The sequence below is a fragment of the Amaranthus tricolor genome, chromosome 5 (genome assembly GCF_026212465.1).
Source record: "Amaranthus tricolor cultivar Red isolate AtriRed21 chromosome 5, ASM2621246v1, whole genome shotgun sequence".
NCBI classification, from domain to species: domain Eukaryota; kingdom Viridiplantae; phylum Streptophyta; class Magnoliopsida; order Caryophyllales; family Amaranthaceae; genus Amaranthus; species Amaranthus tricolor.
Window position 1 is genome coordinate 28,627,232 of NC_080051.1, and position 22,758 is coordinate 28,649,989.

The 22,758-nt window shown below is 33.7% G+C and overlaps 3 protein-coding genes across 8 annotated transcripts; 2 read left to right on the plus strand and 1 right to left on the minus strand.

Moving 5' to 3' along the window:
• The first annotated feature begins 318 nt into the window (after positions 1 to 318).
• On the plus strand, positions 319 to 2,546 carry LOC130813257 (3-ketoacyl-CoA synthase 12-like). The gene has a single exon (XM_057679049.1). The coding sequence runs from the start codon at positions 836 to 838 to the stop codon at positions 2,270 to 2,272; it is 1,437 nt and encodes a 478-aa protein (XP_057535032.1). The 5' UTR covers positions 319 to 835; the 3' UTR covers positions 2,273 to 2,546.
• Positions 2,547 to 3,591: 1,045 nt separating this feature from the next.
• LOC130813258 (uncharacterized) lies at positions 3,592 to 14,431 on the plus strand. Of its 6 annotated transcripts, XR_009042197.1 has the most exons (9): positions 3,598 to 3,936; positions 4,775 to 4,911; positions 6,853 to 7,027; positions 7,704 to 7,756; positions 10,062 to 10,277; positions 10,363 to 10,416; positions 12,177 to 12,271; positions 12,368 to 12,615; positions 12,917 to 14,430. XR_009042197.1 is itself a non-coding variant. In XM_057679051.1 (8 exons), the coding sequence occupies exons 2-8, from the start codon at positions 4,900 to 4,902 to the stop codon at positions 12,531 to 12,533; spliced, it is 771 nt and encodes a 256-aa protein (XP_057535034.1). In that variant the 5' UTR covers positions 3,601 to 3,936; positions 4,775 to 4,899; the 3' UTR covers positions 12,534 to 14,421. The 6 variants fall into 6 exon arrangements, 5 of the variants coding, with proteins under 5 accessions (XP_057535038.1, XP_057535034.1, XP_057535035.1 ...); XM_057679051.1 differs by having other exon boundaries at positions 3,601 to 3,936; positions 12,368 to 14,421; XM_057679055.1 differs by lacking the exons at positions 12,177 to 12,271; positions 12,368 to 12,615 and having other exon boundaries at positions 3,592 to 3,936; positions 12,917 to 14,431.
• A 6,105-nt stretch (positions 14,432 to 20,536) lies between these two features.
• LOC130813172 (uncharacterized) lies at positions 20,537 to 22,638 on the minus strand. Its single transcript, XM_057678932.1, has one exon. It carries the CDS (start codon positions 22,369 to 22,371, stop codon positions 20,998 to 21,000), a length of 1,374 nt encoding a protein of 457 aa, XP_057534915.1. The 5' UTR covers positions 22,372 to 22,638; the 3' UTR covers positions 20,537 to 20,997.
• Positions 22,639 to 22,758: the final 120 nt, after the last annotated feature.

Genomic DNA, 22,758 nt, shown 5'->3' on the forward strand with positions numbered 1-22,758 from the left:
TTGTATCAACATAAAAAAAGGTAAGGGGATCAAAACTTGCAAGGAGTTTAAGTGTTCTAAACAATTTTGTAAGTAGAGAGTAAAAACAATGAGTATTGTGATTCAAACTTAAACCAAAATTATTTATAAGTTAAATACATTATACATATTATATTTTCACAAATTTTAACGGAGGGTCACCGACTCACCGTAGTCAGACTTTGCCTACTAATATCTCCACCAAGGTGAAAAAATACAATTTTAGTTACAATTGCGGTAATGATCGAGAAACAAGTATCACGGTCAATACATATAATTTCACAATCAAAACGACTTATATTTCAATTGCATTAAGCACAAAAATCTTTACAATACAGTCGCAATACGGTAACGAAGGTATGAGCTCTGCTGCTCAATAAACTAATAAGAAACTTCTACCATGTCATTCTTTTAGTTTTAGAAAGTTCCAACCTTAAGCATTTCTCGTGAACACTAAAATGTCAATCCCATCTCCCCAACCCGTCCCTTCTGAAACGACCTTTTTTCTCATCAATGCAATATGGTCCCAAACCCAAACAAACTCCACCCATGGCACCCAATGGAAAACAGTCTGGCTTGATAGCTTCTTCTTCCAATACTCACATGTCCAACCTTATAAGCTAAAACCTCCTCCAATCACATAATATTTAGTTGTTAGAAGTTGGCTTTTCTTACCACATTTATTACTTATCAAACTTTTCTAATCTTCACATAAATATATATATGTATATATATATAAACTTCATGATCTTGCTAATTTAGACAAGTAATAAAACCCAATCCCACAACAACAACAAAAAAAAAAAAAAATTTAAAAATGGGGATTTTATTCATTTTAGTAATTTTCTTTCCTACCCTTTATTTCCTTTTCGAATTCCTAAAATGGGTTTATATAAAAAGACACCAAGATTGCTACATTCTTGGGTATGAATGCTTCAAACCCACTGATGATCGTAAAGTTAGCATTGAATTTTCTGGGGAAATTTTGATGAGAAATCAGCATCTGGGTCTTAAAGAATTTCAGTTTCTTCTAAAAGCCGTAGTCGGATCTGGAATTGGGGAAGATACGTACGCTCCAAGAAGTATTCTCATGGGTCGTGAAGAAAATCCGACGCTTCAAGACGGTTTAGACGAAATGGACGAGTTTTTCCGAGATAAATGCGTCGAAAATCTGCTCGCTAAATCCGACATTTCTCCGCAAGATATCGACGTTTTAGTCGTGAATGTGTCACTATTTTCACCGTCCCCTTCATTAGCGTCAAGAATTGTGAATCATTATAAGATGAGGGATGATATTAAGGTGTATAACCTTAGTGGGATGGGTTGTAGTGCTAGTATGATTTCTATAAATGTAGTTCAAAACATTTTTAGAAATGAAAAGCGTCGATATGCTTTAGTTGTGACATCTGAATCTTTAGCCCCAAATTGGTATACAGGTAATGATAAATCCATGATTTTAACCAATTCTTTGTTTAGATCTGGTGGGTGTGCTGTTTTATTGACTAATAAATGGTCTTTAAGGAAGAAGGCTATGTTCAAACTCAAATGTTTGGTAAGAACACATCATGGGGCTAAGGATGATTCATATGAAAGTGGTATGCAAGTTGAGGATTCTCTTGGTAGATTAGGGTTTTACCTAAGTAAAAATATTCCTAAAGCCGCGACCCGATGTTTGGTTGATAATCTTAAAGAATTAGCTCCTAAGATTTTACCGATAAGGGAATTAGCTCAGTTTGTGGTTGCTGTTATGATAAGGAGATTTTATATAGGTGAAAAGAGTAATAAATCTAAACCGTTTATTAATTTTAAAACTGGAGTCGATCATTTTTGTTTACATACTGGTGGTAAAGCTGTTATTAATGGTATAGGTGAAAATCTTAAGTTAGATGAGTATGATCTTGAACCGGCAAGGATGACCCTCCACCGGTTTGGGAACACGTCAGCTTGTAGTTTATGGTATGAATTAGCCTATATGGAAGCTAAAAAGAGGCTTAAGAGAGGAGATAGGGTTTTAATGCTTGCTTTTGGGTCAGGATTTAAGTGTAATAGTTGTTTGTGGGAGGTGATGAGGGACTTAAATGGGGATGATGATAATGTATGGGAGGATTGTATTCAAGATTACCCTCCTACAACATTGGTTAGTCCTTTCATGGAAAAGTTTGGTTGGCTTCACAATGAAGACCAAACTACCTTCAAGCTTCCTCATGATAAACAAGATAGAATTGATTTTTACCATCAACTAATGAATCGTTGAACATCAATTTCTCTGTTATTTAGAGTTTTCCTTGTTAAATAAAAAAATTTCACATAAAATTATTAAATTTGGTAAATTTAAAAAAACATAGAAGTATTATGTGACTATACATTTTATGTTTCAAGGTTATCTTATTGTAGCTAATTACTTATACAATATATACTTTTTTATAGTTTGTTCTACTTGATTAAAATTTGTAAGTGTTTTTAAAATTAGTTGAATGAAATGGATAAAAAAAAAAATAATATATATAAACTTCAACTTGTGTTTTCAATTGTAGTTATAAATAGTTATGAATATGGTTTGTCTTTTAATAAAGTATTTCTATTATTATTTATTGAGTTGTCTTTTTCATGTTTTCAATTTAAAAGCTTCATTAATTTATCATTAATTCAATTAACTAATTTATTGTATTAGCAATTCACAAGCAACACAACTACACAAGTATGATAAAATCTTAGATATTAAACAGACACGTATGCTTCGATTCAAGTGATTGGTCAAGGGGTCATGACGTCATGGGTCCGCGCTAAATCCAATGGACAAGATGTCGATTCATTTGATTATAAATACTTCACTATTCATCAATTATTAATGTATTATTTCAATCTTAAATGTTTTTAATTGTATTTTAGTAAAAATTATAAAAGTTTTATTTAATAAAATATATATTAAGATGAATAAAAAAAGATTACATTTGACTATATTTAATTTATAAATCAAGAACAAAACACATATTAAAAGTAATTGATGAATACTGTTCGAAAATCAATTAGATAATAATAGTGTAGGAGCCGTATTATATAATTCTTCTACACTAGTATAGTATAATTCATAGATCTTTACAAATATAAATTAGCTAAAATCTAACAAAAAAAAAATTAGAATACAATCAAGAAAAAAAATCTAACATAATATTTTCTAAGTTTTTATACTTGCAACCGTTTGACTTTTGACTTTTATACCATTCAGAATCTGTATTTTAACCTTGTTTATTGAATAGGGTTTAAGGAAAAAATATAATTATGTTTTAATATATAGTTTTAATGTATCAATTCTTGATTATTTATATATATATATATATATATATATATATATATATATATATATATAAATGATCTAAAAAATGCATAGGCATGAATATATTTTTTTGTAATAAACATGTTGCATTAACTCAAAACAAGTATAAATACATAGACACTTTCTTGTTCGACTCACCTATCTTCATCTAGAAACTTAAACTTTAGCATGTGAGATATTGTTAAATCATTTCTAATGTATATCTACTCCATCTATAAATATTTATCCTTGCTATAACATAGACAATTTTAATTTATTTGTTCATACTACAATATTTGTCATTTTAGAAAAGCATATTTAACCTTTAAAATTAAATCCTATTTCAGCTAAAATAAACAGTACATTTTCGTCTATCCGATGGTAAAAAGATTCTTAAAATCTGAATTCCGAAAGACAGCAATCTGCTATGCTATCAAGTGTGACTGTGTGAGGCGGTGGAGCCTTATTCGGTTGCGACGTTCCTCGCTTTCCATTTATGCGCCATTTTTTATTGCCTCCTCTTTCTCTCTCTTCTTCCTCTGAGTCTCAGACTACTTAATTACTGGGTTCCTCTCTCAATCTTGCTGCTCACCGCCATGAATGAGGTTTACCATGCTTCCTTTCTTGGTTTTACTTTCGCTCTCTTATTCTACTTCTGTTTGTACAACGAACTTCAATTACTTGTGCAATTTCACTTCCGCAATTCCATGATTTCTTACTTTTGTATTAAATTTAAGTTTTTCTATTTTTTAGTTGTGCTGCGATTAATTGCTTGAAAGTTGAAACGTTGCATCATCTTGTAATTTTATTAATTTTCAGTTGTGATTTTAAATTTTCATGCATAAAATTTCGCTGTTTTTGGTGCTGGTATATAGTGATTGATAACTAATTCTATATTCTTAGCCATCTTATGTCTGAAAAATGTGCGCTAAATTTGCTTGATATTATCAACTAATCAAGTGAAACAGTTCAAGTCGGTGTCAATTGATTGCATGAATACAATTGCAATTGTTTATCATTTCAAAAAATAATGTTTGTGTTTTTATTCTTGCATTTATGCTCAACGTGGTTCAAATAGTTCCCTGTAAGAGAATTTTAAGTTCAGTGACTAATTTCTATGTCTTCAAATAACCTGTGTTGCTTGGATTTTACTAGCCATTTTGTTATGCTTGCTTTGTACTTGCCAATTTGCTGATTTTAAGAGCTAGTTTTGTACTTGGAGAATACTGCAGATTTGACTTAATCTATGCTGTCTGAAACTTCAAGTTTTTAGTTGTCTGATCATTTTGACGACTATTTTTTCCTTGCCCGTGCTTTTAGACTAATATGATGGTGGTCTAATCTAATATACACGCGTTGAGAACTATTATTTCATGTTTACAAAATACATTATGAATAATATGAAACTGACAAGAAATGAACCTGGTGTTTCCTTGTTGACAGTATTACTACCTCCACTCTTATTTAATACTCCATATTACTATGGCAACAAAATCTGATGTTGGTGATGCACGTATGACATTACATGCATATGAGATGGGTATTGAACGGAGAGAAGGAGACCAAAAATGATAAATAAGGTGAGAATGTAGAAAGTAAAAAATTGAAAAGATTGTGAAGGGGAAAAACAAAAAATATGGATGATAAAGGGAAAAAAGATTTATAAAAAAACGAACAGAGGTAGAATTGACAGTAGTAGCCTTCCAAAATCCAAAGTAAAATTATTGCATGACCACTAAAGATTGTGTGGAAGCGTACATGCATAATTCATTTGCACAACTGTTACATAGTTCAATTGCATTTTTTTGTAATTGAGCCATGTCATATTTAAAAATTATGTGTTATTTAATCATGTTAGCGAGTGATACTTGGAACCATAAGGGAAAGATTGTGGTAATGATCGGGATAGCCGCAGCACCTTTGGGTGTTATGAATTGTTTCCTAGCTATCAAAATGTGATGCGTCAACTTAAAAATGTTCCTTTTATCATAATAATTCAAGTTCTCTATAACAAATATCTTAATTAAAGCTTATAATAAACTTTTTAGAACCTAATACATATCATAATAAAGAATATACTGGGAGATATGTTAAAACAACAACTTATAATGGTTGTTACTTCATAATTTTAAATCATACAATACGTAATGGGGTTTTGCTGTTCGGTAAACTCAAAATATGTAATAAGTGGTTGTTATGTAAAGGAACAAGCTCATTTTTACTCCATGCTAGGACCTGAAAACTTCATAGCATATAAGGTTATCGTATCTGGGAGTTTCTAGACGTGGGACCAGTGTGCTTGAGGATGAGAAATGTAGTTGTCCGGAACTCATGTTACTCAGACTCTTCATTTTGCTTCACGTAACCATGTTTGATCTTCGATACTCGGACATTGGTATGACACTTAGACACTTCATTTTAGGTGTAAAATTGATTGTTTAGAGTTTAGACGTATCCAACACTTAGACACTTACCAGTATCCAACATTAGTAACCGAGTCCAACTAACATAGTCCAGAACTTTCTTCATGTTGAATGCAACACAAACTATGCTGGAACTTCTTGTGCTACTTATTGCTGGTAATAGGAAATGAAATTGATGAAGATACCTAGAAAGCGATCGGGAAGAATTATGCAAATTGAAGTCTACTTCAACGTGATTGCAGAATGATATCTTTGTAATTACCTGTGTTTTTATTATTACATATTCTTAGGAAGGCGAGCTTTTACTTGGTCAAAAAAGGCAATTTGAATTTGTATATAGTGATATTCTGTTTGTAATCTCTTGTATGAAGAGCTTTAACTTTGAAAATGCAATTTCTATCTTGAAATCATTGTAAATGGAGCAAAACCGTGGATGTAAATTGCAAAATACTATTGGAGTTTAAGAATCAGGGATGGAAAGAAGTTGTATTTTAGAATTATGTTTCAAGTTTGTTAAATACCAACCAAAATAAGAGAACCCAAGAATAATTTTTGGTGTCAATTATATCACGTGATAATTTGTATGTTCACATGGGCTATTTGTAAAGCTGTGAGAAAGCTTTAAGACAAAGCAATATCGGTCCTGTTAAAGCACAACTTATTTTTGATTTCTGAATTTCTCGTTATGTTGTGCCTTTTGACTTTTCGATTAATTCAAATGTTTACTTTGGCTATTAAAGCAGTAGAATGTTTTAAGGTTAGAACTGTTTTAAACAGCCTCGATCTGACCTTTACCCGACCTTGTATAATGGAAGTCGGCTTTGACCCGAATTCAAAAATGGATTTACAATGACGTAAAAACGGATGTGGACTCAAGACTTGATTTGACCACACCTGAAACACCTAACCTGAAACTGATCTGATGCCCCAATGAACATTTCTATTCAAGGCGTTGAGGCAGTCTCAAATTTGCTATAATTGTGAAAACAAAACAAGTATAAAAAGACATGAAAGAGTATTCTTAATTTTACTTCTTCCACTATTATCTGAGATTTAGTGTTTGTTTTGTAACCCTTTTCACCCCTTCCTTTCTCTCAGGTTAAGGAAGGAGAACGGTGCATTGCTGATTTTCCTTATGGAGGTTTTAGACATAAATGGACTCAACCTAAAGAAGATGATTCCCCTGCTTTATATGTTGATGCAAACTTTGATAAAACATTCAGAATTGATGATATTTCTTCAGTATTTCATTATGAGCTCATTATTAAAAATGGTAATGAGATAGCTTATTCTTGTTTTTCATCTTTTGAGTATCTAAGATTTTGAGTAAAGTAACAAAAGATGAAAATCCTTGTGTCCATAAATGTAATAATATGGCCCCTTTCTGTGGATTTAACAGATGATTGTTCCTGTGCTTCAAATTAATGCTATTCACTTTCAGCATTTGTTATATACTTGTATTTCTGTATTCATAACTTCAATCTTTATGGTCAACATGCAATGAGATTTTATGTTTCATAATCTTGTGGAAAAACCAGTCTTATGCATGTCCTTTGAAGAAGAAAGCCCAAGATTGCTTTCTATTTGGGGGGAGGACTTTGAATTTTATTCGCAGAATGCTGCATTGATGCTTAATCCTTCTTGACCATGTATTGACAACACTTCCTGTTTAGTTTGCTGTTTCTGCTGTACCTGTATACTTTGAGAGTAAAGCAAACCTGAATGTGAGAATGAATTTTGGTTTCTGAGAATGCTCCCTAGGCTTGATGTATTCTAGCAAGACTAATTTTCTTGAGAGTTATCAGTTATAAAGCACCGAAAACCTGTGTAATTGTAGTATCTCAGTTTCTCAGTTACATCTGTTTCTTCTCTACTTTCGTCTTTCCACTATATACCTTATATAGTGATAGTACACTACTCTAAATTGCATGGTTCATGTGCTCCTGAAGGTGGGTTGAATTCTGATGTGACAGGAAAAGGGAACGGCGAAATAAGATGCAGTGTATGTCTCCCTTTCCTCGTTTTCTTTCTCATGTAAATGTAAAAGTAATCTTGTCACATTGTATGTCAATGTGCTTACAATTTTCTTTCATCAAGTATATAACAATACTGCTTGGTGTCTGATGGTCCCTTTTAACGTTAATTTGTCTTTGTTTTGTCTTTGTATGGACTTTAAATTATTTTATGAGTTGATGCTTAGGTGCTTTCCATCTTTTCAGAATACGATTCAATGCTTGTTTTCTCTCTTTTTTCTCTTATCTTACACTTTTTGATGTACTCTTTTGTTTGCTTGTGATCTATATTGGTCAATTTTTGCTCTTACTTCTGAATCTTCTTATATTTTATATCTTACTGTTATGCTTGGTAATCATGTAGTTTGTGTTTTGCACCCTTGTAATGAACTGGCAAATTGGGAGAATTTTGGGGATGGCTAGTAATTCTGTTTAGATTGGCTTGCAAAGCAGGCATAGCGGTAGGCAATCGAAGGTAAAAAGTCAGGGAATGAGAGGGAAAATGGTATAAATGTTGGAGAGTAAAGAGAGAAAGGCATTGAAATATTATGAGTGTTATTAGGAGTTGCTTAGGTCATTGTGAGAGAATCAGACCTTTTGTAAGTCTGAAAATTATCATTTACCACTGTAACTTTGAATGTACAAATAAAACTAATATCTTCTTTGTCACTCATTTTTTATAGCAATGTAAGTTTGTTATGAGACCCTTTACATGATGCATATTGATGCTTAATCAAGCTTTGCCTCATGACAAGTTCGAAGTCTATTTTTTCTGATGCTATATGGAAACTCATACTTAAATAAAAAAATTTGAACTTCTGAATATTTGGAAATAAGTACTCTGATTCTCTGTATTTGGTAACATGGCACATGAGGCTCTGTTTTTTCGCCATTGGATTATTAGCTTGTGTTTATGTTTATGTGGCATAATGAATTTACTCGTATAGGATTTTGATGGAATGCTGCTTGAAGATGAAATGACTAACTTACCTGTAGCAGTCAGCTTCTCACATGCTTCTGAATATCAGTTTGATATGTGCTTGATATTTTTACTTTGGCACTCGAACGACTGGGAGAGATAACTCAGTTTTTATGTAAATCCAGATGTTGATTTTGCAAAATAGGTCCCTGATTTGGATTATAGATTCTGTGATGAATTGAGTTCAGGTGATTTGAGATCTGAGATCCACTCTCCAGGAACTAGCAATGAAGTAGGGGTATCTGAATCACCTATTCTAGAGCCTAAATGTTTGATCAATTTAGACAATCAAGTGCTGATGAAATGCATGGTGACTCTAGGAGCAAATGTTGGCACGAGACCAGTGGAGGATAAGATGAATTTTACAAGCTCACAGAAATTGATGATTTTTTGAAAATTGGTGATACTCAAAGCTCTTTGGAGAATGCTTGCACCTTTGGTCAAAATAGAGAAGAAAGTCATTGTTCTCTCATCTCTGTGAAACCACCATGCACTTCCATTGGCACTCTTGATGATGCTGGCTCAGTAAGTCAATGCACAGATAACTTATCAACCGACAGCTGTGCTGAAACCCAAATAGCAAATACTAGACAAAGGAGATCGAGTAGACCTCCACTTAGGTATCTTGATGGATCACCGTGGCTGAAGTCAAGACTTTATGGGGAAAAGAAACGTCCTACTAGCTTGACAAAGGAAAAAGATCTTGAAGTTAGGTATCAGAAGAAGTACGGAAGGAAAGCATTGGAAATTAAAGCATCAAAGGCTCTGGCAAGCAATTTGGTGTATATGGATTTTATTCAATATCTTAATTTTCTTATGTTCCTACCTTTACTCGAATTCATTAAATTTTTTACATTAAGTAATTCAAAAGGTTCTTAAATTGCCCAGTGTTTGCAGTTGAAGTTAGTTCAGCTGTTTAGAAAATTTTGGGTTATTATCTTGTTCCAACATTTATCATCTTAAGCATATGAATGCATGGAAATGATCATGGATGTGAGCATTAACAGATGGACATCAACAACTTGCTCCGTATGCTAACAGTAAACCTTTGGACCTTTTGGGATCCTTGAAGTGCTATACAACTTGCGATATTGTGTTTTCTTAATCAAAAAATTTTGTGAAGTTTCAGTTCCTAATTTAATTTGTCCATCTCCACACAATCTCTTTTGATATATGAAGCACAATTATCCAGCTTTAAATTCCCTTATTTAATGTGGACTAGAAGCTTGATATACTAGGGACTCCTACAAGCTTGTTACAGTTCTAATTTTGGACTTGCTACTTTTGGTTCTAGTAACAAGACACGCTGTATGCAGGAACTTGATTCAGATGAAGAATATGAACCTGTATCTTCTGGCTTCAACATCAGAAAATCAATGAAAAGGAGTGACCGGAGGAAGAACACCAAGCCCTGGACATTGGATGAAGTGGCAGCATTGATTAATGGTATGTCACAATTTGGTACAGGACAATGGACTAGTGTAAAGAGAGCCTTCTTCTCATCTTCAAGTCGTACAGCTACTGATATCAGTGTAGTGTTTGTTCTAGCTGTTTCCATTTGCATCTTTTCAACATGTTCTTTATACGTGCTTTATTGACAACTTATGGATTTCGCAGGATAAGTGGCGCAACCTTGTGAAGAAAAACATTCAGATTTCAAAGGCAGGAAAGGTTTGTATTTCATGCTTGTGACTTGCAGTCATTTTGACGTGTGCATAAGTAATGTCAATCACATATATTTATACATCTCTGACATAAGTAATGTCATTTTGACTGCATCTTTATCTGATTCTCAATGTTCATTCCTTGTATTTTTAAATTTCTTTCGTTCACTTCTAATCAATGGCTTTAATATGCGTAAATGGGAGCAGTACCATGACATAATGCTATCTATGTGAGTTTCTCTTATATGACTAACAAAACTCATTCTCCATTGTACCAGAACATGTCTTTGACAGAAGAGCTGTGCTTATTGGATACTTGCTTGACCATTTTATGTTCTTTTCCTTGATTGAAATATTATTGGTATTAATAATTCATTATTAGCTAATAGTTTGGTACTAGGCCATCTATCCCATTATTTGAATGCATGACCTCCAAGGGTAAATGCATTGTTTAAGGTGCTTTTGATGGCATCAACTAAATCTTTGCTATCACAGTATGCAAAACCAAACAGCTGTGTATATCAAGTTGATTTATTCCGTATGACAAATTCTCCCCTCATCATATGAAAAAGTAGTATACTGAATCTACTCAGGAAACAAAATTATATTGGGGAAGGTTCACAACAACAATGTCAAAGCCTCAATCCTAAAATTATAAGGAAATCATCTGTCTTTACCGATTACAGGAACATTGATGTCTTGAACACCAACCTGTTGAACTGAATTAATGTTTGTCTTCTTTTTTCCTCCAGAGGAAAACATCAAAATTAGTAGCCTGGCTATGAAAACATTTAGGGCACGAGATGACACGGTTACAGACATACTTGCAACTTGATAAGCTGGCTGATTATTTGAAACCAGGGAAACACGCGGCGGTTTTGTTGTCTTCTGCTCACTAAAACTACACTTGTTCATTTCAGGCCTAGAGAACAATCATACAACGTGTAGAACGTAGGCCACAGAAAGGTAAAAGATAAAAGTTAACTTTAAAGCAGATCAATAGACTACGAGAAATGATAAGTTGTCACAACTTAGAAAGTTAATAAACTACTTTGATATTTTACCCCACCAAAATGGATTGATCTAGTAAAATGCTTCACAACTAAAATGTTAAAGCAAACCATAAGGTGGATTAAGGAGAGGGAAAGCGATAGCTAACTTGATCAGTCCTCTTCAATTTATTTCCGAATCTAAGTTCTATACCGAGCTACATAAAAGATTGGTATGACAAATGAAACAGAAAGGGATTACGTAAAGAGATATAAGGGTAATGGTTTAGTGCTATTATTATTAATGTTGAGTGAGAAATGAGCGGTAATAAGTTGGAGGGAACCATTACCCTTTTAAAAACAAGGTTTGTACTTTTAAATCTTATAGACTTTACCTTATAGACAACTTTTAGATGCGAGAGGAGATGTCTTGCTTTTCTTGAAAACAAGGTTTGATCATTTTTTAATTAGCGGTGTGGATTGCACTTTTAAATCCTGTTTGTTTTCTCTCATTAAGGCTATTTGTTACTTCACATAGTTGATTAAATGCACCAAATGCTGGATAAAATTGTTTTCTAGTGCGATTTCTTACTATATTCGGGTCTTTGATTTCTTAAAGAAAAACTAAGCTCTGTGCATGACACACCGATTAGAAATGTTATTTGTAGAATATGAATGTTCTGCAAATTGCTGTTAATGTGTTATGAAAGTGAAGTGGATGACAAATTATGTAAACATTTTCTTTGAAATATGCGTTAATCTGCAAATTGTTATTCAGGATGATCAGCATCAATGGAATGGCTCACAACCGTTTCCAAAAACACTGATGTGTTATGAGTCCAGCCCATTTATTCAATACTTGTATTGCTTTGGGTAATATTTTTTTTTTTGGTTTTTATTTATGGACCTATTTATGGGGCTTCTAAGAGAAGCTTAAGGGTCATTTTTTACTTGGCTTGATGTAATCAGCAAAGAAAAAAAAAAAACAGAAAAAGGCACAAAAACAAAAAGGAAGGAAAAAAGAGGGTTTTGTGATTTTCGTTTCAGCCAGCACCAGCTTGATCAAGTGGTCGATCGGAGGAGTTCCCGTGGTCCGATTTTGCTGAAATTTGGTGAGCTTGTTCTTGACATCTAGAGCTTCGTTTTGACTGGTTTTGATCGTCGTTTGGAGCTCCAGTTTGGTCGGGATTGCTGTCAGAACAGACCTGACGTTTTTGGTGCTATTCTTCACCTTTTACTCTATTTTGATCTCTTATTGTTCTTGGCTATTGTTGGTGGGTGTATGAACCTTTTTAGACTGATTTAGGGTTCTTTTTCCCTCAATTATCAGTAAGAGAAATAAGGGTGGACTCCTCAAAAGGTCTCGTGGTTTTTATCCTTCACATCGAAGGGGTTTTCCACGTATAATTTGTGTGTGTTGATTGTGATTTATTTCTCGCTTATTATTGATTATTTTTACTGTCATATTGCTGTCCACAATTTGGTATTATTGGTTGATTAATATTGGTGAATTGATAGGGTTGATTTGTTAGAGTTATTGGTTGATTGTCTTGTGAGTGACATTGTGGGTGTCGTTGTGACCCCCTTCCGATCACTACAACTGTCAGAGGAGTGGCTCACAACCGTTTCCAAAAACACTGATGGACCGCGTGACGGAAATTGTCAAAGATCCTCCTGTTCGGAAGTCTACATGTAATAGAGGCCAACGACTTTCAGGCTCAAGATGAATGATAAAGTATGCCCCCTTCTTTAGCCGGGTTAAACTGATGTGTTCATCTCTATTAGAAAGCAGATTTGTTGAGTAGCTACATAGGCAGGAAGTAATCTCTAATTGTTGAGATGATAATTTTTTCTTCACCAGAGGCTTAGCTTTTTAACGTGACAGCGAAAAGGATAATCATATATAGCATTGTAAAGGTCCTTCAGTCAAGCAACTCATCGCCTAAGAGAGGTTATGTAAATACCTTCGACATCAGGGATCCAGCCGCATGATATGACCGATGCCATATTTTGTCATTTAAACCTGTAAAGCCTGTTGGGACCGAGGTCCTTTGAATTTTGAGCCTTGTACTTAAATGTTCAACTTTTTGGTGTAATTTTAGATGGTAACCATTCTTATAGTGTAGTTAATGCACAAGTGAACACTGTTCTCTTACAGACTGTTGACACTCAAGCCTCAAGGTGAGTTGCTTTACGTTTTTGTTTTTTTGCTCTTGAAACACTTGTTATGATTCTCAAATTTGGGCTACTCGTGATAGGTGCTCATTTCATTCTCGATTTAAAGGACTGGCTTTTGGCTTACATTTTTCCGGGGCCTGGATTCCAGCTTCGATATGTTTACATATGTATTTCTTTGACAAGGTGAAAATATATAAATAAAATCAACGAAGTAAAATTGTTGAAAAAGGGGTGAAAATATATAAGCTTAAATTAATCATTATTATTATTATTTTTTTTTCCATAAAAGGACCCTTGAACATTTGTTTACATTATAGGGATGGCGATGGGTCGGACTCGACTTAGATTATACACACTCCGACTTTGTGTTGAATAATAGTCTGACTTTTTTTCAGTTCACCTTCACTCGGAATCGGATTATGCAAACTCTAAGTTTGCCCCAACTTGGACTCTCGGGCTTCCAACGGAGTTAGATGCGGAGTCGGTTTTTTATCAAACTTTATCGTTGTGATATTGTACTAATGATTTTAAAGCATACAAAATTAACAAAATATATATTTCAAATACAATTTGACAAAAAAAATATATACTTTAAATTTAAGTTTAACAAGAAAAATAGTCCTACTACTACAAGTTAACAAAATTTTATCGCATAGCGTATTTTATTTCTCTTGATCTGATTTGTCGTATTTTGATTGATTAATCTAAATAAAAATACCAAGTAGTTTTTCAAAATCGAAAATTATAATTAGTATGAGAGAGAGCTTGAATTAGTCACGTCTAGAGTTTTAAAGGAAACAAAATATTAAAGTAAAAGTCAAATTTCCTTCAGGGTCAGAATTGGGTCGGAGTGTCGGATTTTTTATAAGGTTCAACTCTGGTCCGTCTCTAATTCGGAGTCGGATCGTAAAGTTGAAGTCAGAGTCGGATAACTTTTTCCTTGGACTCGAATCGAATTATTTTTCTTGGATCGAGTCAGATTAGGGTTGGATTCTTTGTTATTCCTACTACATTACTTCGTCAATCCTCTGAGTTTTATATTTTTATTTTTGTTCTTACTGAGTTTGTTATATATTTTTTTATGAAAATATCTATATAATAAGGACCAATTATCTGTAGGGCAAGCTGTACTGTACTATCAATTTCTAGAAAAAACTTGAAAACCGGAAAGGAATACTCTTAATTAATTATTCTAACTTTTCAATCAACAAAGAATGAGTGGATATCTACTTCTTTTATTATTATGAAGTATGACGTAAAACTTTCTTGTTTTTGGGCGCCCAAACTGCATCACCGAATGTAGACCATCTTGTCTTTGGGCAAATGCCCAATGCAAAATGCAATGTTCTCTCCGTGCTACTACATTGTTAATTTCACAACTAAAAATAATTAAAAATAAATTAATTTAAAACAATGGTAAAACACCCAAATTTGATTCTAATTACTACACTCACGACTGTTTACAAATATAATTATTCTCATCATGATCATACTCAATATATTCAGGTTATAAAAAATTAAATTAAAGTTCAATTGTTCAATGAATTCCTTTCTAGTATGCCCATTTTGATTGATACTAGAAACTAGAAAGTAACAAAGCTATTTTAACATCAAAAAGTAGATAAAATCATAAAATCAAATGCTTTTGGTGGGCTCCACAAAGATATAATTATTATTATTCCAAGTAAACCAATTTTGATCATGGGTGCGGCTACTTACCGTTAGTAATAACCAACTGGATTTGGAAATAAAAATTACATAAGATTGAATACCAACCACTAAATACTAATGAAGACTGAAGTCATACTCCTTACTCCGTAGTGCTTAATTCTATTACTGTTTACTGATGACTTGGTGGAATTCTTTTATCATTTTAAGAACACTAATACATTATTATATTGATTTAAATTAAATCACATGTTTAACTAATGACGGCTGGTCTTCATAAGCTGACTATTTATGATTTGTAAGAATAAACTAAAAGAATTTCTATATCATTTACTAAAAATTACAAAGTGGGCCACACCTAAACATAGTCAAAAGTTAATCACACACATCACAAAACAATCATCCCTCCACTTTAATCGGGAAATAGAGATAAATTAGGAGAAAAAAAAGTTAAAAATAAAAAAGTTTTCTCTTGTTCACTGCTAGTAATAGCGAACAAAGCTTTATTTAACTTTTTGATTAAATTTTTTACAGTCTTAAAATGCATACTTAAAATCTTAAATAAATGATCACTTATTATGGTTTTCAAATAATCACTTATAATTTTTAAGTAATCAATTAAAGAAATTGATGGATTATATGGGTGAATTTCATAAAACTTACTTAAAGGTCGCAAGTGATCACTTTAAGACCAATTTAATAAGTGATTACTTAAAATTGGTTATTTTAAGACTGTAAATGACCACTTTAAAACCAGTACATTACTGTTAAATTATCACTTTTTCTCTTACTCACTCGTCCCACGTGGTTATCTCCCATTTTCCATAAAATCCAGTGCATTATCAAATAATAATTTGATTAAAACAAGAGAAAATAATAATTAAGAAAAGAATCATGCATAGTAACAAGAAGGTAGTGATTGAAAAAGGTAAACATTGGTCTAAGTAGTCAGTCATAAGAGTAACACTGCTAGCTAGCCACCTGATAGAAATCCCATATGCTGTTTGCTTTTATATTCTAGAACCTAATCCTACTATAAATAACCTAATCCTTTCATCTTTGTTCTCATTCTATAAAATTCTCATTATCTCATTCAATTTTTTTTTTATACAAATTCTATTTTAATTTTCCTCAACTATGAAAAACACCAAAATACCAACAAGGTTTAATATGTTGTTTACAATAAAGCAATGGAGAAAACAAAGCAAAAAATTGCTTCTACTAAAACATTTGCATCAAAACGACTCTTGTTGTTGTCGTTTTCCATGGAGATTTTGGGATAAAAAACCCAACAAAAAAGGAAAAACCCGAAAACCGTTCATCCCAAAAGATGTTCCAAAGGGTCATACAGTTGTGTATGTTGGAGACAATATGAAAAGATTTGTAGTAAAAATAGGGTTAGTGAACCATCCTTTGTTTGTAGATTTATTAGAATTATCAAGAGATAAATATGTTGATGATTCTCCTACACCAATCAAGCTTTGGATTCCTTGTCATGAAACTGTTTTCATTGATGTTCTTCACCAAGCTTCTCAAAACATTATTCCTTCTTGTTTCTCTTTAGGTGTTCACATTCTTGGCATATGTTGGTAATTAATCTCCTTGATTATTGGAGTACCAGTTAAGAATATAGGTTCATTTCTTCGTTATTTGTATCGGAATAAGAGTTGGTCTTATATGAACTCAGTGCAAACAGTGCTCGTGCATGCACTAACTTTACACTAGAGATGGGTTGGTAAGCGTGAAAGTGGAGTGGAGAGTGAAGGGTGCATCGTAGGATATGTATAAGTGATTCAGATATGGTGCATAATAATAAACGTTATGCAAATTAGTCTATGTTAGACTATGAATTGGCTCAGCCCATACTAGAAAAATGTAAATTAAGAGTAAACATTAAGCATTAAAGAACCGGACATGAGAGACGTCTCTCAAAGAGATGGTCTCTCATGAAACCAGACATAAGATCATTCATTGCTATTTCTATATTTTTAAAATGTGTTTCAAGTTGTATGATTAAAAGACACTCTTGTTAGATGTTCAAAGATAATTTTATAACTAACTGGTCATAAGAGGAAATGGGTTTTTACTTAACGGCTAATATGAGATCATTTCACCATAAGATGAGTCTATATAATTAGTTTTATTTTCTTAATTGATCACTTAAAAATTGTATGTGATCATTTTAACACACTAATTGTATGAGTCCGCTCAATAGAAATAGTCTCACCATGAAACTGTTTTATTTAAAAATTTCTGATTAATTAATTCCTCTACCTCCCATCTCACTTTTTATATTGTTTATTGATAATTGATGGTGTAATTAGAACAGCTCTAATTTGATGTCAATTAACATCATTTAAACAACAGAGATGAAGACCTTATGATGCAAATAACAATAAGTTAATGAGTTTTTTATTGATGTAAATATTGCTTGATTACTAATGAATTTTTTAATGATTACTTATAGCTCAACGTGGACAATTATCGTAATCAAATATTATTTAATGTAATTTTTATGTGAATTATCGACATCACTAGATATTTTTTTATCCTAGTGTGAGTGAATTGATTAGGACAAGAGATATTCCTATTCAATTTGCTCATTTCAAATCAAATGTTCAAATTCTTACAATTTTGGATATAGTAAGAATCAACTTTAGGGATTTGTGTTTTAATGGTTTAAGTTGTTCGCCTAAAAACACAAACGAGTCGTGCACATGAAACATCGACTCACTTGCTTATCTAAAACGACTATTATTCATTTGAAAATTTTAGATACAAGACTTTGATAATGCAATGTATTTCTACTTCTACAAAATCAAAATACATTTCAAACATGTAGAAATATGACAAAACTTTGAGCGTTAAAATGAAGAGGAAATGTACTTGCCCTGCGTTGGAACCAAGATCAAACGCAAACGACTAAATGAGCCACATTTGACCTTAAGCCAAATCTTCCAAGCTCGGAAAGAAACTAAACTCACTCACCCTTCCTAGTGTTGCTCAAACAAAAAAGCCATAACCCAGCTGCAATTGTCGTTACGCAAAATTAACACCGAAAATAGACCAATTTAAGTACCATTGTAAGCACATTGTCTTGTATTGATCATAATCGTGGCTTGGGATCAAATACATCTACATCGTAGCCCTTGTGCATGGCTCTCTTTGCACCAATAAAAGCAAAACAAATAAGCACCCGCCAAGGCACCAACCTACCAAAACTACAACGTAAAGCAATTGAAAATAACTTTCTTCCATGTTTCTACCCATTTCTGATCTTAATTTGTATCCTACAGGAGAAAAAAAGATCAATCCCTACCATGAAAAAGCATGATGAACTAATATGATACAAATATAGATGTTCTCAATCTCAACTTTACTCAGACCCCAATACCTATCATGAAACAAAGAAACAAAAACGACCTCTAAGAGACATTTCCATGGGTTTGGCTGAGCGCTCTTGGAAAGGAAAACAACTTTAGGAGTCCCAAAGCACATGATGTTGTAAGAAAACCAATCAACCAAATCCCTTATACTTGCCTACTATCAACACCAAACCTTTCTTACGACTTGGGCCTAAAACCCAAGTTGTCTAACGGAGCGACTCTTCGTCTAGCAGCTTACCTCCTCCAAAGAGCTATAACAAACAAGATTCGTCAATCAACTTAGTCTCTAGATCTGTAGGCCACACAACATGAGCACAAAGCAATCATTAGAAATACATTTGAAAAAGAAATACAAACCCCTCCGAGAAAAATAACTACTAACGATCGCCACTACTGCTTCGGGAAGCTGATGCAACACATGTAAAGATGTGTTAGTCGCACTTTGGAAGTAAACTAAATACTTCCAGGTAACTAAAAAGGCAGCAAAGATGCCTTGAGAGCACAAATCTAAATATCTATCATCTTTACACATAGCAAATCAAAAATGAAAAGAAAGGGAGGGATGGGAAGGGGAAGGGAAAGGGTAAAGAAAAGAGTGCATCTTGTTTGTTTAGAAGGGAAGAAAAGATAAAAGGAAGGAAATTAGTGTTTTCCCTCCAAATCTTTCTACTTTAGGAGAGATTTTATTCTTTGTAAAATTTGTCAATGTTTTCCTTCCAAATCCCTCCCATCCCTTTTTGTTATTTAACCAAGAGATCCTTAATTCTTTTAAATCTCTCCCTTTTCTTTTTCCCCTTTTTTCTCTATCCAAACACAATGTTACGGTAGAATGAAGCAACACAATTTTTCAAATACAGCTACGCATCAGAAGCAATAAAAAAAAAAAGGAATAAATCCAACACAATGTTATTGAACAAAAAAGGGACACCACAACATGATAGCAATTCAAAAGTGCAAGAACCTAGCTATAATCTCAAAATTATCAAGGTAACTTCAAAATGGAAAATAGAATAGCTATTACAATATGTTCTAGAAGTTTTGCAAAACTAAGAACCAATTCAACAACAAGAAGTAACGACTTACATAATAGAAAATTTGTATATATCAGAATAAACATTATTAAAAACCAAACAACCACAAAACAGGGGTAAAGCAATTTCAAAAGATATAAATGAAAATGTTGAATTGTAAACAATCAGCAACCTAATTATCTAACAGCTCATGCCAAATTACTAGCAAAAGAAGATTATTCGCTATGAACTAAAGCTGTTTATCAATTTGACAAACAGTAGGTTACTCGGACTCTTCATTTTGCATCCTTAAAGCTCGGATATTGGTATGGCACTTAGACACTTCATTTTAGGCGTAAAATTGAATATTTAAACGTACCGACAATTGAACATGTACAAATAACCGACATCAGTACCAAGTAACATACATACTTTCATAATCCAGGTTAAGGAGCAAATAATGGTTCCCAGACATATTGTGTCCAAAATCCATGAAACATAAATCAACACATAGATTAAAGCTTTGATATTCACACCTCATAACCATAGTAGTACGTAAGTACCATAGTATAAAAATGCGGAAACGATCGCAATCGCGGTAACAGAACAGTGATCTGATAACGAGAGTGATGAGATATCCCTTGATATGGCCCAAAACGCGGGTTTTTTTACACCTATACAACACGGGAAATATCTGTTTGTTTGTTTTAAAAACCTTTACAACGCGCCGATGCGATGCCATTCGGCCTTGTTTTTACACTATGATCAGTTCTCAAGGAAAAAAAATTCCCATCCTCCCCATTGTGTTAAATTTTACCCCTTGTCACTTGTGAAGAAAGTTTAGGGCAAAGTTGAGCAAATCAGCAAAAAAATGCGAGATTAAGGCCACACTGAAATGCAAGCAAGTTTTAATTTATGCTTGGATATAATCATGTTTCATTCCTTTTATACATACTAAGTTTTAAATTGAGGAGCTGCAAAGACTAACCCTATTTGTTCAACAGACTCCCACTAAGAACCAATACATTGGGCAACAAGTTCCTATCATACTGCAGAGGATCAGCAACCTGCTATATATGGCATCAATGCAATTAGAAATTCAAAAATAAAGCTAAGAAATTATGGCAAGAAATATACACATGGAGCAGGTCTCTCAAAAATGTACACAAGCAATATCTTGCCTTGGTATGTAGTACATACAACGAATTGCTCAAGGCGGCACCAAATCAAGCACTCTTACAACATCCGCGGAGCAGGATCACACTTGACAAAACGGGTCCAAAGATTAGCACGACCCTTCGATTCAAACATAGACTGAATCCAACAGGTGAATTTTTCACCTGGCCAATACTTAGCATCATCTAAGGCCCTCAATCAACCCTTCTATATCACTGTTCCCAAATGTTCTCCCATTGAAATTAGCGTCTTTAGACCTCGCCGAAAAGTAATAAATCAACCACGCCACCATGAAATAAACCTCAACCAAGGCCTGTAAAAGAACAGCAAATGATCTCCCAAATAATCCAGCTATAACCCATCTCATAAAAGCCCCACACAAAATCAACTCCAAACACTTGAGCTGAATAGATTGATGAATCATTGTTGCCAACAAATAACACCCTTCTTTAATGATGTCACGACCACCACCTCGCCTCGTGTTTGCAATCGTCACCCACGAATCGACAGCAAACACGAACGACACAATTGTATCCATCAAGTACCAAGCAAACAGAAACCCTGAAACCTCCCTATCATAACCTGGCACCCATGGTGAACTAACCGAAAAAGGCATCAATTTTAACCTCAAAAACAGCTTAAAAAACGAGTACTGATCATGAATTTCACCGAAAAACCACAACCCTAGAATCTGAGTCAATGCGTCCCTAACAGCCCACCTCATAAGAATAAATCCAGAAAGCTTCTTAACCCCCAATTTAGACCCATTCAAAACAGAATCAATAAAAGAAATATACCTTCCTAACAAATCATTCACAACAGAAATGAAAACAATACCAAATGCCCATGAATAAGTTATGACAAACCCCAAAATAATCCACCCATAAGCAGCAGAAAGAACACTCACAATAACTAACAACGCAGCAGCATCACGACGACCCAATTCCAAACCCGCCACAAAGAATCGTAAATCAACAATATTTTCTCTCTCCTCCTCCTGAATATCATCCTGCCTCAAATTACTGGTACTATTATAACCGTTTTTCTTGTTCAGATTCTCTTCCAATTCAATCTTGGAAACCCTAAATACGGGGTTGAAATCTTGAAGAGTGACAAAAGTATAATTAGAATACGAATTTCGTGAATTAAAGAAAAGGGATCGGTGATCATCATCATCATCGCCAGAAAAGAAATCATCATCTAGGGTTCCGACACGTGTAAGATGTAGAAAAGGGCGGTGACGACGGTGACGAACAGAAGAAGGGGAAAGAGAATCTGAAGATGGGTTATTGATATTTTGATTATTGGCTGCGATGTCGACGCGGGAAAGAAGGGATTTAACAGATGGGTCACGGTCGATGAAGGAAGTGACATAAACGGTGCCATTCTCTAGGAGGGTACGAAAGGAGAAGAGAAGGAGAGATAGGAAGAAGAATGAAGGGAAGAGAGAGAAGAAGATAACGGCGGTTGATTTGAGGATTCCGGATGTTGAACGGTGATCCCATCTGGTAGGAGGAAGTGGATTGTTGGGGGTATTGTCGCCATTGATGTTCATTTCTTGAGCTTGGTAGATGAGATTTGGTGTTGTTTGGGGATTGTGTTTGGTTGTTGGTTTAGTTAGGAAAAGGAACGCGAGTGAGGAGGGGATTTCATTGAGTATAGACTTCTATACAAATGTAGGAAGTAATATGCCAAAAACCAAAGGCTAAACAAAGTAACAAACCAACAATTAGGGATAGGAACCAATGTCAATGACTCAATTGCCATTGTTTGTAGGAGACTAGGAGTGGAGCAAATTAATAGGATTATCAAGTCCACCATATAAATTATTCTGAGTAATTAAATTTTTACTTATTTTTCTATAATAATTTCAACTATTGATTAACTATGAATAATTAAGTCACATATCCAAAACTATTAGGTCACTTATCCAAAAATGTTA

Bases quoted from the DNA above. Each gene is read 5' to 3' on its own strand.
- LOC130813258 (XM_057679051.1), top strand. The intron at 7,028-7,703 runs GTAATGAGATAG...GTGCTCCTGAAG, and splicing joins TGAGCTCATTATTAAAAATG to GTGGGTTGAATTCTGATGTG. The intron at 7,757-10,061 runs GTATGTCTCCCT...CGCTGTATGCAG, and splicing joins ACGGCGAAATAAGATGCAGT to GAACTTGATTCAGATGAAGA.
- LOC130813172 (XM_057678932.1), bottom strand. From the start codon at position 22,371: ATGAACATCAATGGCGACAATACCCCCAACAATCCACTTCCTCCTACC.
- LOC130813257 (XM_057679049.1), top strand. From the start codon at position 836: ATGGGGATTTTATTCATTTTAGTAATTTTCTTTCCTACCCTTTATTTC.